Raw genomic sequence first — 16335 nt, 5'->3', positions numbered from 1 at the left:
ATTCTTCATAATTCCTAAGTGAGAAGAGGCAGAAAAAAAGCTCAGAGCAAAACAAAACTGCTAACGTTACTTAAGATCATCAGGTTAAACTAGTCCTGTGTGAGTAGGACTTTTGTATGATCTCTGCACGCCAAAGATGGTTTGTATTGAATTCTGTACCAATAAATCTGTATTCTTTGGCATTCCCAGAAAATCTAATGAGTCGCCACTTTACAACCACATCGAGGGCTGCTGTTACCATAATGTGCCTTCGTGTCACGGATACTTGAATCCAGTCATATTTCTCCAGCAGAATTGTTTCCAGGAATGAGATTTTGTGTTTTGAGATGTGCAGATCTCATCTTTCAGCTCTTCCTAGAAAACAATCTTCTAAATAATTTTAAAAAAAGCAACTGCTACAACATATTTTGTTGTGGGAATTTGGTGAATTCACATTAAAACCGACTGTTTTAATTCCCCAAACACGCTTCTGCACTTCGTCGGATTCAAGAGAGAAGTTGCCGTTTCTCTCGAACGCTTGTGAGGGTAACAACATGCATTCTCAGCTTTCATTTCCTCTCATTAAATCCTGTTGGGAGTTCACACTGTTTCAAAACAGCCCCCTCCCCACCCTGTCCTCACGTCTCCACGGCCATTAACTTCATCCCTGACCTCCTAAATCTCAAAAATCCCACACACAGTCCTCCCAGGACGGAGACATCCACTCGTCCACTGTGCTGTTAGTGTGAGTGTTTGCCACCAGCCCTGACTTCTTGGCGGGACAGTGGACCTCTCATCCACAGGGAGCATATGAGATCTTCCTCATCATCCTCATCACACACACACACACACTCTTCACCTCCAACCCCTCCCTCTTCCCTCTCTTGCTCTCTGAGGTGTCTGGTGACTCTGGCCCATGTTGTGTTGCTCCTCCCTTCACCGTGGAGGAGAGGAAGAGAGAGGGAGAACAAGAGAGGCAGCAGCCCACTACTACCATGTCCCCAGGGGCCCCTTGCCTACTTTGCCTGCCTGCCCCTCCTGCTGCTCAGTACAGCTGTGGCTCAGCACCAGACCCTGACCAGCTGGGATCCCAACCCCGCCAGAGAGCCAAGAGAAGAGTGTGTGAAAGCTCTCCGCCACTCATTTGTTTTCTCTTCATTAGGTGAATCACACAGACACTAGCTCCAGCAGCTCCAGCAGCTCCAGCTTCCCAAACCTCCCTGGTGGTGCTGCCGAGAAAAAAAAAAAAAAAAAAACAACCTTTGAGAGATGGCTGTGGCACCCCGGGCCCTGGCGCTTCTGGCCCTGCTGAGCCTGGCGCCGGCAGCCACCCTGGGAGGATGCCCGTCGGCTTGCCGGTGCTCTTTCGTCATGCTGCTGTGCCTGGAGTCCAACAGCATAACCAGCATCCCGCCGCTGGTACCGCAGGAGAGCGAGAACGTGACCGAGATGTGAGTATGAAATGTCACCTGCTCTGCATGTTCCTCTAATGACCACGAGGGAATCGTTCAGGTTGGTGGTTTGCCAGGCTTGATGTTCTCTCTTCAGTCTGGGTTTAATCTGCTTAAACTGTCTCAATGGTAGCGTTTTGGTGGAAATCACTCCAATCAATACCTTCTGATGTGAAGGTAAATGATAGAATATGGATTTTCTTTGTGCAGTTGGTAAGAACGTGTAGTTCCAAAGTTGCTTGACATAGTTTTGGTGCTTTCCTCCTGATGGTTCATAAGCTTTTATATATTATAAAGTTGACTATTGGGTATACTTCAGTTTTTTTTTTTTGAACTTATATCTTTGATGCGTCAAGTTAATGTTGATGTCTGACTTTACTGGTGGTATTTTCTGTCTTGAGTCCCTCAAGTTTACGGTGAGTTAGGGTTAGGGTCTTGCAAAGTCATTTTGTTGTGCATCACATGCAGAGCTAGTTCTCAGCGTTTGCCAAATCTCAGCCTGATATAAAGTTATTCTACCGCTACCTGAGACGCATCAGTGTGGCAGTAAATCTTCTTATTGGGAATCGATAATGGATTTTGGCGCTGACGGGAACGAGCAAAACTGTACATGCTTTGGTAAAGATGGAGCACCTTTGAGATGGAGTGAGGCTTTTAAAAACCGCCTCAGATTTTGCATGTTAAATCAAAAGACACATCAGTATGAATCTTCATGCATCGTGCAGTGATGTCCAGTAAACATGAAAATAATTTTCTTGCCTCAAATTTAAATTCCAAGCCCTGGCCACTGAGGTTGATCTGACCTGATTCACGTTCCTTCTCTGTGATTCAGAAGATGGCCGACGAGCACTAGCGCTCTGTGGCTCGGACGCGAGTTTAGTCCGATGTAGGAAGTTCTTTGCAGCTGATGGACAGGTAGTCCCTGGGAGGACGCGTGAAGAAAGCTCAGGTGCAGCTCCTGTGGACCGAGACGTCTCTCTCAGCCGCGGCGTCGCGTCTGCGGCAGATGACTGTTATTTAACGTCGGCTTTTTAAAAACTTTCCTGTGGAAAAAGAAGTGGAAACTGACCACCTGTGATTTAAAGGGGGCTGCTGTATTATTATGCAACCCACCATCAGCTCCTGCATGGAAAACTAAATGTCACACTCTGCACCACCACGCTGTTCTCTCTTTGTTCCTGTCCTCGGTTTCCAAGCAATTAGCACTTGTTAAGAAGGAACTACATTTGTGAAACGCTACTTCGGTGGAGGAAGTCAATTTACTGCCACTTTCTACCTCTATTCATCTGTACCCCGCTCTCCCCTTCTGCCTTTTTTCTCTCCTTTCCATCCCCCTCTTTCTTTCTCTTTTACCTCAGAGGTATTTCCTCGTATCTGCAGCCAAACATGTTTTGCGTTGCTCAGGGTGAGGCTTGACATTCTCCCTGAAATGTCCGGTCAATAAGCGAGCGGACATCTGCGCCGCTCGACATGCCAGCAAACAACAACACTTCAGCCTATTGGCAGCGCAAGCGAACACAGCCGATACGCGGAAACAAACAAGGGGCCATTAACCGTGGAACAGGGGCCGAAATTCATCATAAGCCGAGTTATAAATTCAATTTTGTGAATTGCCAGTCAATGCCCCCGCCCCGGGAACAATAGATGATATACAGCCCACTTGGCTCAATCCAATAAGTAAGGGCGATGGGTGATCCTGGGCCCACCTGCCCCGTAATCACATTATTGCTGTGTGGGTCAATCAGACATGAATCAAAAAAGGTTTGTGTGCTGCAGCTGACCGACAGAGAGAGCTGCAGAAACAATGGCACATGCTGAAAGAGGCTGTCGTCAAGTAGAAATGACTGCAGGTATGTTGTTGTTGTTTTGGCACTCGTTAAATCTATGTTCAGATAATCTACAAGCATATGATTCGGTTATAAAATATGAAGCATTGTCACAGCATTAACCAGCAGCAATAGATAAAAAGAGAAACTTTTCTGAGTTAGCTTCATGTTGGAAGGTGTGTGTGTGCAGGTTACCTACCTGGCAGGACAGTTCGGCCTCGTGTGCAAAGACACCATTAACTCAGAGGCGTCCTCCTTCCTGTGTCTTCCTGTGTGAGGCGCTTATCTCTTTGCTTTCACACCCGTAAATTAGACAGCGAGGAAGGAAGAAGGAAGAACAAAGCTGCACTTGTTTCTTCTTCTGCTTTTTTTTTTTTCTCTTTCCCACCACCACCGCTGCTGCTGGGAGATGTAGGAGTCACAGACAGGACTGAGTTTAACTTTATTTTGAGACCTGAGTCCTGTACACATATGGAAGGTTTGCTGCAATGAGATTTAATTTAATTAAATGATCTCATAAAACATGATGAGAGCAGGAGTGGAGCCCCGTTAGTCACATGACCTTCTAGAAACCTTGTTTCAAACAATCTTGTTGTCTCCACCTTAAATGTGCAAAAACCCATGAAGATTTGTTCTTTGTTTTCTCAGTTTTCCTAAATATCAATGACTAAACTAACAAGAGAGGTTCATTGAATTTCACTGAAACACATCTAGGTATGTATTAGTGGGAACTGATGGATGGAAGTCAGTGATATCACCTTCAGGAGTGTCTAATGTGAAAGCTGATTCCGGAGTAAATACCTATTTATTTATCTGTTCAGTCAAATTTCAGTTTCACTGTTGCACGTTCAGTCTGGTCTGGAGGAGCTGGACCTGTTAACCCAATGCATTTTAAATATTATATTTATATTTAAACTCCAGTTCCACTAAAATGTGTTTTTCTTCTATTTCATTGTCTCTATTTAATATTTGAACTTCACTGTGCAGAGATCGATAGCTGAAGACACTTCTCAGATTTATTAGCAGAAAGAGAACATGTTCTTCTGTCTCACTCTAAAACATATTATATGTGTTTGTGTGACAACAACAAGTAGCCAATCACGATCCAGTGTGCAACGTACACAGGTGTGATGTGAAATCTCAGAGGATGAACTTTTAAAGCGGGAAGAGAAGAATCTTTCTGCAGGAGATTTAACGTTTCTGTGGCGAAAAGCTGAGAAAAACATCAGAATCCAAAGCAGAGCATTTTGATTACGTTTCTTAAAACATGTCTGGAGATGTTCTTCACGCATTTAAAGTCTATTTAGAGGTTTTGCTGAGTACTACGTGGATTTATTGGATACTGGAGCCCACTCACTTGAATCTTGAGCTCATGAGACAGGAAAGTTTCCAACTTCTGGCACATTTTCCTTCGTGCTCAGTCCAGTTACCACAAATTAATTATAGAGAGAAGGAATAACTACTTTTTGGCCGTTTTCCATTTCAGTACCGCAAGTGACCACTTGAAAACAGCTCTATTAATGCACTCATATTACTTCTGCACAGGCGATAACTTCATATAATGATATATAAATAGAGGCAGATGGACTCAAACTACACTTTATTAGCAATGAAAAAATGAATCTAGATGTGTGGAGTTAGAAAGGAGGAGCTTACCTGACGTTTGGAGCTCCCTTGAGGTTCGATGCTGCTTGAGGCTGCTTGAGGCTGCTGATTCAAGGCTGACGTTTGGAGCTCCCTTGAGGTTCAATGCTGCTTGAGGCTGCTTGAGGCTGCTTGAGGCTGCTGATTCAAGGCTAAATTAGCCACCACTTGCATAGCGCACCCAGAATCTATGTATCGGCTGTAGGGGCGTATCATGCTTAATGTCCATTAGTCATTAGCTACTTGAGGCTGCTGGTTTGGTTCAAGGCTGACGTTTGGAGCTCTCTTGAGGTTCGATGCTGCTTGAGGCTGCTTGAGGCTGCTGATTCAAGGCTAAATTAGCCACCACTAGCATAGCGCACCAGAATCTATGCATCGGCTGTAGGGGTGTTTCGTGCTTAATGTCCATTAGTCACAAGGAAGAACAGTAAAACAAATAAGATGATATCTGCTTCTGCTGCGTCGATTCTGATCCTAAAAGATTGTAGAAATAAAAAGTGTTTGTTTGATTGAATTTGACCAGACGGCTTGAACACAGAGTTTATCGGCCTTGTGGAATTTCTAATGTTCGCGAGATGAGGTTTGGTTTTTGTGGACATTTTAAGGCCGTTTAATAAATAAATAGAACTAAATTAAAAGATCCATTGTGTTTGAAGCAAGGCACTCTGCTGAACATAACATTATTTATATAATTTCTTTTTATCGTGGTTATTTGATTCGTTGTGCTCCTCCTCCACAAGGATACTATGATTTGTTGGAGAGAGGGCTGAAGACACATCCACATAGATAAAATCCTTCAGTATCTGAATCTTTGTTTGCAAAATAAAGCACAATAAAGAGCGTCCTCCTGACAGCGTCCATATATAGCACACGAGGGGACGGAGAGAGGTGGAGAAGGGCGAAGGATGAGGTGGACGGTGTGCTGAGGCGAGATCCTTGGAAGCTCAGATGAAGCCATCTATTCAAACATCTCATGAAAAGAGTCGAGGCGTCCTTGCGCTGAGTGCTACATTGATCTACAGCTCACTAGTTATTCTGAGGTGGGCTGCGTCTGCAACAGTGGAAAATTACTCATTGAGAAGAATTTCCCATCAGCCTTGTCTGCACAGCCTCTCTTAAGACTGTTTTTTTTCCACCAGATGAGGTTCTGATTGAGCTCCGTGGGTCCCTGGACATCACAGCCGGGTTTGTTATCTGCCGTTAGTTTGTTCGATGGATGTCAGCGAGGTAGGACGCGAGCCGGTCTGTCTATGCGTCGGGGCCGAGTTTGAACGTTGACCTCCTTTTATTCGCATCATTACGGCTTCGATTCCCATTCTCTCCCAACGGTTGCATGTCATTTCTCTCGTCCTGTGTTTTTTTTTCTCCCTCTATTGTTTCTTCCCATTGTGAATAATGATGGGTTAATGGTTTAAGTAATTAGCCTCTGAGTATTGACACTGAGGTTACACAGGTGACGCCGACTCAATTCAGCCCATTCTGCTGCTGACAGTGTGAACATTTTCATAGTCGGCTGTGAGTGAAAGCACAGAGAACACTGCGTCTGCTCTTCTATTTATAGGTGTGTTCTTGTATTGAGCAGAAAACAACCATTTATATTACAATTCTTTTTAATTATTGGTCCAAGGCTCCCTAATAATAAACACTGAATGCCTCTTCTTGACTCTTTTGTTTGGTCTTAGTCGACGAGTTTATTCCTTAGTCTTCCTTAGTAAATTTTGCAGTTTGCAGACGGATTTCAACAGTTTTTTAAATTTTAAAATGCTTTTTTGGGCTCATGTGGATTTTGCTCAGTTTAGGCATTCACACTTCTGCATAGGGGAAAAGAAAAGGTGTATAATAGCTGCAGAGGTAGCTTCTCTGTGTTCCTTGTCTTAATCATCGGTCCAATGCTCCGTATATAACAAACACACACTTCCTCTTCTTGACTCTTTTTGCATGTTCTTAGTCTTGTGTGTCTTTTTATTTGGTTCTCTACATACTGTTCAGCATGGACTCAACCACACATCTGCACCACTGATGTTTAAATACTCTTTAGTGCCTGAGCCATCACCTTGTGATAATAAAGCTTTTCTAGGCGCTGGGGAAATTTTACAAAGATGACATTTGCAGCTGGATTTCAACAATATTCTAGATTTTAAAATGCTTTTTTTGGCCTCATGTGGATTTTCTCATTGCAATACAGCCAGTGACCACTGGGACAAAGTGTCTGCAGCTATCTTTATGCGTCCATACTTCTGCATAGGGGAAAAGAAAAGGTTTATAACAGCTGCACAGAATCTGCCTCAGTGAGTCAGACATCTGGATGCATGGAGTTGGACCGACGGGAGCTCATCAGGCATTTATCTGTGTGTTCTTGTCTTGGTGACAAGACAGCCATTTTTATTCTAATTCTTTTTAATCACTGGACCAATGCTTCCTATATAACAAACATAGACTTCCTCTTCTTGATTCTTTTGTTTATTCTCAGTCAAGGAATTTATTCTTTAGTCTCGTGTGTCTTCTTATTTGCTTCTCTACAGTTTCTGTTTTTAGCTTGGACTCAACCAAACATCTACACAACTGATGGTTAAATAATCTTTAGTTCTTGGCCCATAGATGGGCTGGGAACATTTTTACAGCTGGATTACACGGCAATACAGCAAGTGACCACTCGGACAAATTGTCTGCAGCTCTCTTGATGCATCCGTGACACCTCTGCATTGAAAAACCAGGTTTATAAGAGGAGAGCTGCACACAATCTGCCTCAGAGAGTCAGTTTTGAATTGGGCTGACAACTAGTTTATGAAGATGAGGAAATATCTGGATGTGTGTGACATTAACTGTTGGGTACAGTGCGACCCATTTTATTAGTGTTTTTTTATAAACTCCAAATTCCTTCCGTCTGATTCTTTTGTACGTTCTAAGTCAAGGAATGTATTCATTGTTGAGTCTTTTTCCATTGGTTACCCATAATTTCCACTGAGCACGGTCTCAGCTAAACGCAGACACAACAAAAGGCTGAAGGTTACAGCGAAATGCATGCATTTAACTTCATCTAACTCTCTCTGTGTCTTCGTCTCCTCCTTTTTTTCCAATAACCAGATACATAGAAAACCAAGCCGGCCTGGAGAACATAACAGAAGTTGACCTGGCTTACTACAGAGAGCTGAAGAACCTGTAAGTCATGGTTTACTCAGGCTTTTTTAAACGTATGCCCTCGTACTTTTGTCTGGATCGTGTGTTTTCTCTCATCCTCTCCAGCACGGTGACCATGTGTAAGCTGAGGTACATCTCTGCCAACGCCTTCCAGAACAACCTGAAGCTGCAGTATGTGTAAGTGTTGTCATGTTTTGACCCGTGTGGGGATCGACCTATTTGTCGCTGTCAGTCACTCACCAGCCGGCTCTTAAACACTGCACATGTCAGACGGCTTTACATCTCACATCTGCTTTTAAAGGATGCACAGATTAGCACGCAGGATTTTAAGGCATCAATCAAATTATCATTGATCAGTGGAAAATGATCTGTCATGGCCCCAAATTTTTTTAATTTTCTTTCCTAATTGCTGCAAGTCTGCAACACAGAAAGCACTCTGCATTTGTTTTTCTGTTGCATCATTTCATTTCTTCAGTTTCCGAACAGTTTTACCCGGACGGTCCGTTCCCAGCGATAAATAATAATAGAATACTTATCGACCGAAACCATCAAATCTGTCTATTCATCAGCAGCTGACCCTTATCGGCAGCATCTTGTCCTCATCATTTTACCGAGCAGTGTGCAGCATGTCCAGTGTTGTTTATCTGAAAGACAGGCGGGTTTCAGGGACCAGGGGTGGTGGTGTTGGTGGTGGTGGTGGTGGTGGTGGTGAGGTAGGCAGGGTGAGCTCAAGAAATTGGAGAAGACATCCACCAGTCACCTTTTACTCGCTCACTTTGGCGGATTATCGACAACTGATGCATAATAAATACACTCCACTAAGGGTCCATTATCACTTAATCAATATTTCACTATGGAGGGAGAAGATGGGGGGGGGGGGGGGGGGGGTTTCTATGTGACAGATGTATTTCTGAGATTAAGAGCGACTGACTGTAACCAGGCTACGTCAGCCAGAACCACTTTCCTTTTCCTGCTCCCATCGTCCTATAACGAACCTCCTGGAACTCAGATGTATTTTGTAGCCGCGGCTAACGGAGAATGAGCTGCTATTCCCGGCCTGCTCCCACCCCCTCTGCGGACCCCGAGGAGGAATCGAGCTGGTAATGGATAAGCCCCAATGGCTAACCCATCTGACATGAACTTTTGGGAGCAAGGAAAACAAATAATTGAACCCTTGGCCCTGTCAGAGTGATTATGTATTGGTTTCCATGCGCTCGCTCCCCAGTGTGGCTTTCTGTCATCTTCTCAGGGAGGCTTATTTACAGCCGGGTTCCTTGCAAGACTGAGGATCATTTTAAATCCACTGTGGTGATATTCAAGTGGCCTGAGAGGATTGGCTAAAGGATGTGTAGTATTCTGTCACAGTATTATTATCATAGCCTGACAGACACAATATCAGACACAGGACCATTTTAATTCCTTTAAGAAGTGGCCCACATTTGATCCCAGTCATAATTCCAGCTTGGACAATTCAGTTTTATTTATATAGCGTCAGTAGCAATCAGAGGTAGACGGCGGTTGCAAGAACAGAAAACTCCATTTAACAGGAAGAAACCGTGAGCAGAACCCTGTTCATATGGAGGCGGGGGGGGGGGGGGGGGGGGGGGCGGGGGATCCTTCAGCTTGAGGCCGGCTGGATAGAGACAGAATAAGATATAGAAGAGATGGAGGAGAAGCAAGCAGAGTAATCCATACATGCATCGGGACACGGTGCACTGGGTACAAGCTGGAAAACACAGATGCAAACATTGGTTTTGCAGAGATTTGATCCTAAATCAAAAAAAATTATAACTTTGACATGGATGAAAATGATCAGAAACACAGACGTGAAGCATGAATATCTGGGGGAAAAAAAGAATATTTTGTCTGTTCATGGAGCAACTGAAGCGATATTAGACTCTGGACCACCCATGTGAAGGGTTTTCATCCTCTGGGGACCACGGATGTCGATACAGAATGTCATGACAGCCGATCCTGCAGTTCTTGAGATGCATTTTAGTCTCAAGGAACAGATCAATCAAACCAGTGTGATTAAAAACCTAAAATATCTCTTGTTTTAAGATCAGATGAGACTTTATTGATCTCAGAGGGGAAAATTTAGTTGTTGCAGTGGCATGCAAGACCCTGCAAGTCAGATATAGATAGAATAAGGTAAGAGAAAAAACTATATAAAGGTAAATATATTAAGGGTTAGCAAGCTTATCCAAAAAATACTAAAGAAAGGCAACTGGACTTGTAGAGTTTTTGGATATACCATGACCTGGATGACTGAGAGCCTTCATAGACATACTGTACCAAGCTTCAGTAACAAACCAACCATAGTTTTAAAAGCAAACTTTAAAAAAATTGTACAATTCCCCAATAAATATCAAACTTTTTTTACCTAAATGCAGCCGTTTGCAGCGTCTCAAGCCGCGTACTGTAGCCGAGCAGCATCCTTCCTGTTTGGACTAATCGCCTAATGTACCGAACACTAAGCAAACACTGAGAGGTGTGCTGGCTGGCTGGGTGGCTGGGTGGAGGGGGGGGGGGGGGGGGGGGGGGTGGCGGCTGTGAGCGTGGCTCCTGGTTGGTGTGAAATACTTGCCAAGGTAATTGATCAGAAGCCATTTGGATGCATTAACGTTTTTCCACCGAGTGTAATTCAAGGCAGGTACACATTGTTCTGAGAGCGAGCAATCAAATCACAGCGTGACTCAACTGCAGAGCGGCACCGGATTACAACGCTGAAAAAATAACATATTTAAGACGAGGGTTGTTTGGTTTTTGTTGGACGCATTTATGTGGTCCTCCTCAAAGCACAATGTGGACAAGACTGGAGCATGTACAGACAACATGTATATGTGGTGGTAACACGTTTCTGCAGATATCTTTATCTGTTAAGGTATAAATAAATCACAAACTAGATATGAAACAGGTCAGACTGTGTTGATAATATAACATGTGTCTTTGGTTTTTATTTTTAGGAACCTGGCTTCAAACCTTCTGGAACACATCAGCTGGAGGGTGTTTCATTTTCTACCTCTGCTCAACCTGTGAGTCCCTTTAAATCCAGAACGAGGATCCTCTCTTTCCTTGGAGTCATTTTTAAATGATTGATTTATCCATGGGATTTATTTATTTATTTTTATTATTTTATTATTGATTTTATTGATTCCAATGAGCACTGATTTTGTGATTGATTATTATGTGCCCATGCACTTATTGTTTCCTTGGCTTCCTTGTTTGTCTATTGATTGATTGACCGTGCATGGGATGCATGTGGAAAAGCTGCAAATGAATTGCCCTGTTGGGATAAATAAAGTTCTCTGAATCTGAATCTAATGAGCCAAATAAAAGAGGAATTCTAAATATATTCATTGAGATGTCAGGTAGGTGACAGACAGGTAGTCATATCAGTCATATTTGACCTCTTTAAATTCATTTGCATCATTCGAGGTTTGCATCCTGTTCTTCTGTTTTGGATTTCTTGGCAAAATATGTATTTGGATGCACCTCACAGTGAAGTATCTTGCAGCCACGGAGCAGTATGGCTAATGTTCTGCAGCTAGATTTGAACTCTCCAAGGACAGAGTTTGTTTTTCCGCTCTAAAACCAAAACAGAGGCTTCTGCACTCTTAGCTACCATCATTACATTCGCCCGTTTAAAGAATAAAAAGACGCTACACATGAAGGCAATCATTATAAAGCTTTGTCTCTATATTATTTTCAATATTCAACCTTGTTTTTTACCGAGGTTAAATCAGAGGTGAACATACGTATTCAGGCATTAAAAAAAATAGACATCTCCTTTTCTTTTCTAACTTTATTTTTTTGCCTTTTCAGCGCGAGACAGCTTCACCTCTCCGCTGCTTATGGTTCAGAAGGTTTTCTGAAAGCGAAAGAGAAGTAAAATCATTATTGAAGGTGTCTAAATTTAGAGGCTGTGAAAGGTTGTTTTCCAGCTAAAGGTGAAGTTGTTCAAGGATGTTTATTATGTCGGTTTTTCCATACGTCTCTAGCCGTCTAAATTGGAGCTTTTAAAAGGAGATCGTTTTAGAGCCTATTAGATTAGTTTGTGCGTTGCATCGAGTCAAAACTGTTTAACCTGACGTCTAAGGAGAGCATTTTTAATTCCTCCTTATTTATAACGTTTGAAGCTATTTTTTCTTTCAAACTGAACGTCTAGGATGATGATCTCCTTCGTTTATCTTTTCAGGGTGTTAAGGGACAACCCTCTCATTTGCTCGTGCGACCTCCACTGGCTGCAGCAGTGGCATATCGATGACCGCGGCGACCTGGACAGTCAAATGTTGCTCTGCTCGTCCGATGACAAGGATTTACTCCTCAACTCTTTGGAGATAGACAACTGCAGTGAGTTGGATTTTTGGAGATTCACTGCAGGGAAGCATGTTGTTTCATTTGTATCTCAGTTCAATTCAGTTTTATTCATATAGTGTCAATAGCAATACAAATTGTCTCAAGAAGCTTTACAAAATCAGGTCTGAAACCCCCAGAGCAAGCACTGGGGAAGAAACCTTGAGCAGAACCTTAAGCTCATATGGAGGGACTGTTCTGCCTAAGGCCGGCCGGGTAGAGACAGAAAAGAGACAGAAGAGAGAGGATTGGAGGAACAAGATAAACATACATCTGTCATAGATACATACATCTGACTAAAGCATACATGTAGAATCAACAACACACAGCAGTAAACATGCTATACAGTAGTTGAACAGAACTGCATGAGTAGTAATAGAGAAGAAATTATAAAATAAATTAGAGGACAGGAGCTCAGTGCCAGAGAAGAGAAATTAGAGGACAGGAGCTCAGTGCCAGAGAAGAGAAATTAGAGGACAGGAGCTCAGTGCCAGAGAATAGAAATTAGAGGACAGGAACTCAGTGCCAGAGATAAGAAAGTAGAGGACAGGAGCTCAGTGCCAGAGAATAGAAATTAGAGGACAGGAACTCAGTGCCAGAGAAGAGAAATTAGAGGACAGGAGCTCGGTAGAGGTGGGCGGATCGATCCAAATATCGATAATATCGATACCAACGTTGGTATCGAGATTGATCGATACCAATGTAATGAGATCGATACTTAAGTTTCAGTTTCTCTCGTTTCATTAAAGAAGCGACCTGACTCTGTTTGTCTAGATGCCGCTGCTGTCACAGAGCAGATCAGGCTCGTTTTGCTCCTCCTCCCCCTCGCGTGAGTTTGTTGTAGGCCTACCGTCATGTGACTCCGCAGCGGCAGGTGACCGAACACCGCCCACCGCTACCAGCCAGGCTCGGCCAGCAGCAACGAGAGAAAGAATAGGGCTGTTTGGTTATATTTTCGGGCCGAAAATGAAACGATAGCAAGTTGTGCTATTTGTAAAAAGGTCGTAAGATACAGTGGCACAACAAACTTGTAAAAGCATATAGAAATTTTTAAAATCCCCGCCTACTTGGCCCCTACAGATGCTGATAAGAAAAAAAAAAGTGCACTAAAGGGGAGAAATGTTCTTATTTTTGTATTGTATTGTACTTCCTAAACACGTCCTTACATTGTTTATAATATTTGTTGTGGAGTGATAATTTTCTACACTTTGTTTATTTAAGAAAAAAAAATCCAGAAAGAAGTTCAATGAAGGGAGAGATTAGGTTTTTATTGTAGTTTCTGAACATGCCTGAAAAAAATTTTGTTTTTATTTGTCCTCAAGTGATCATTTTGTGTTGTTTCTGAACAAAAACTTTTATTGTGATAAATTATTTTCTCTTTACTTATAAACCAAATTCTGTACTGAACTTTAATTGATTAATAATCCAAAAGGCAAATCACGAAAACACTTAAATGTCATGAGAATTAATTCAGATTTAGATTGATTCAGATTGATGGTGCATCCACCTTAATTTTTAAAAAGTATCGATATCGTATCGGTATCGGCGATACTAGCCCAGTATTTACTTGGTATCGGATCGATACCAAATCTAGCGGTATCGCACACCTCTAGAGCTCGGTGCGAGAGAGAAGAGAGTAGAGGACATGTGCTCGCCTAGGCCTATTGCAGCCTAACCCTAAAGGATGGTTCAGCCCAGCTCTAACTATAAGCTTGATCAAAAAGGAAAGTCTTAAGCCTGAACTTAAAAGTAGAGAGGATTTCACGAGATGTGAAATCTTGAAAACCCTGTGCTTAGCAGTTAAACTTTTTGAAATCAGTACAATACTTGCATAATCATAGATAGCTCTTTGAGATAGAAAAAGAACAGTTAAACTTCTTTTTTAAATATTTCTGCGTAACCTTTGTGACATTTTTAATCTTTATTAAATATTAATTAGTTGTTCCTCTTCAGTGCATGAAAGCCTGAACAAGCAGGTGCAGCCAAATGATGGGAAGAAATTGGCTGAACATTGTTGCTTTAATCACATACAGCAGGAACATCTTGTTGCCGGGAAACATATAAGAGTTTTTCGGCCGTGTGCTGTTTTTTTTCTGAACTGCTAAAAAAAAAAAAAAAAAAACTCTCGGCTCCACACTTAGTGATAACATCACAGTAGAAACCTGCGCTCATTGCTGTGTCTCCTCTGCAGGTCTGCCTGAGGTTAACATCGAGTCTCCCAAGTCCAAGGTTCAAGAAGGAGGCAACCTCACGTTTGAGTGTCGTGTGACAGGAAGTCCCACTCCCACCGTGAGATGGAGAACCGATGAGTTGGCCTCTAACTTCGACACACAGGTACCCGAGTAATCTGCGAAAGGAGAAAGTGCTTTTACAAATAACACCCACCTAGTTTTTAATGACTTCATGCAAAATCTGTGTGACCACCTTGTGCCTGTAAAGCAGCGACGGTTCTTGCACGCAGTCTTTGAGGAGGTTGTTTCTCTTCATGTAATCCCAGATGGATTGGATGATGCTGAGAGCAGGGGTCTGAGGGAGTCTTGCCATCTGTTGCAGCTCCTTCTTCATCTTTATGACTCTGGTTGTATGCTGGGAGTCGTTACCGTGCTGCAAAATTAATTTTGGGAGTGATCTGATTATATCTGCAGAGTTTTATTTTGTATTTCATAGCCAATATTATAGCCGTTACGTCTGCAGGTAAAGTCCAGTAATCGTCCTCAAACAGTTACATGTTTGCTCGATGTATAAAACCAGATTGTGCGTGAAACACAATCTGCACACGCTACGTACAGTTTTAAACCATCTGTCAAAGCAACCTGGCAACTCACAACGTGATTCGAGGGGCGCGTGCACAGCTGCTCTCCTGCTGAATGCTGAATGAATTAGCTAGCTAACTTAAAGAAAGACGGTGTTTCACCTAAAAACCCAAATGCACTTACAGATTTTAGTATACTGATCCATTCATATATCTGGAAGTGTCTGAAACTTTTGCACAGTTTTGCATATGATGTGATTGTTTTACCTCCTTTAGTCCCACTGTAAAGCTCTTAAGATCAGGCATATTGTTCTTAAAGTGACATGTGACAGGTCCAGCTGGGTTCTCTAATCTATTGATCTACAGTAGAGTAAATTGGATCCCATTTCATCCCTCTAACCTGTACACCTCTAAGTGATCTATATGTGGTAGTAACTGGCTGCATTAACCTTCTCTGCTCTCTCTGTGTGCGCCGCCGGCTGCTGCAGAAAAGAATCTGGGGTTCCACATTAGAGCTGGTCCTCTACCTCACCAACGTTTCCTCCAAGGACAACCTGCACAACCTGACTTGTGAGGCCGAGAACCAAGCTGGGCCCAGGGAGGGGATGGTGCAATTGGACATTGAGTGTAAGTGCCCGCAAAATAAAAACCTCGCTCCTGAAAGCTCACAGGCTCAATGCAGGTCGCCTGGCTTAATGGAGGTTAGGGCGAGAGCACACTGAGGCCATTTTCTAGTGCAGGCAGGGTGGACAGGCAGAGAAAGGAAAAATGCACTACACTGATTTCTTCTAAATGCCCCTTCCACAAATACGAGTATGTACCCACCATGCTTCTAATGGAGCTCTCTGTCATCTGCCACTCACTCTGGCGACCGGGGAGAAGTGTTAAAATAATCTGAGTGAAGTGCTGCAGGTATGGCTTGCCATTTAATGCAGGGATACAATGAGAGGACAAAGGGAAGTGAATTTATCTCGCCTTGCTCTCAGAGAACTCTTTCACCTCATATTCGCCGTACTTTTAAATTACTGCTGCAGCTTGACCCAAGAGGTTCACTGTTGTTTTCTCCTTCCAGACGCATTAGTGCATCTGGAAGTTGAGGAACGGTGGAGAATGACAGCACCCAGTGGTCCCGCAGAAGACACAGTCAGATGCATTAGTGATACATTACTGCAAATACGACCCAAACAAT

General features: G+C 42.9%; 1 protein-coding gene across 1 annotated transcript in view; it reads left to right on the top strand.

The window, feature by feature from the left end:
• Positions 1-1248: 1248 nt before the first annotated feature.
• ntrk1 (neurotrophic tyrosine kinase, receptor, type 1) overlaps positions 1249-16335 on the top strand; it is a gene marked incomplete at both ends in the record, with an annotated part of 33520 nt that continues 18433 nt past the window's right edge. The window contains 7 exons of the mRNA XM_084557685.1: positions 1249-1430; positions 7985-8059; positions 8144-8215; positions 11005-11073; positions 12237-12391; positions 14586-14728; positions 15635-15773. Coding sequence (XP_084413811.1) covers positions 1249-1430; positions 7985-8059; positions 8144-8215; positions 11005-11073; positions 12237-12391; positions 14586-14728; positions 15635-15773 — 835 coding nt within the window. The remainder of the gene's footprint in view (positions 1431-7984; positions 8060-8143; positions 8216-11004; positions 11074-12236; positions 12392-14585; positions 14729-15634; positions 15774-16335) is intronic.

The sequence above is a fragment of the Chelon labrosus genome, assembly GCF_963514085.1.
Source record: "Chelon labrosus genome assembly, chromosome: 12".
Classification (NCBI taxonomy): domain Eukaryota; kingdom Metazoa; phylum Chordata; class Actinopteri; order Mugiliformes; family Mugilidae; genus Chelon; species Chelon labrosus.
The sequence above is the reverse complement of the archived record's forward strand: the minus strand, read 5'-3'. Positions and strand labels throughout refer to the sequence as shown.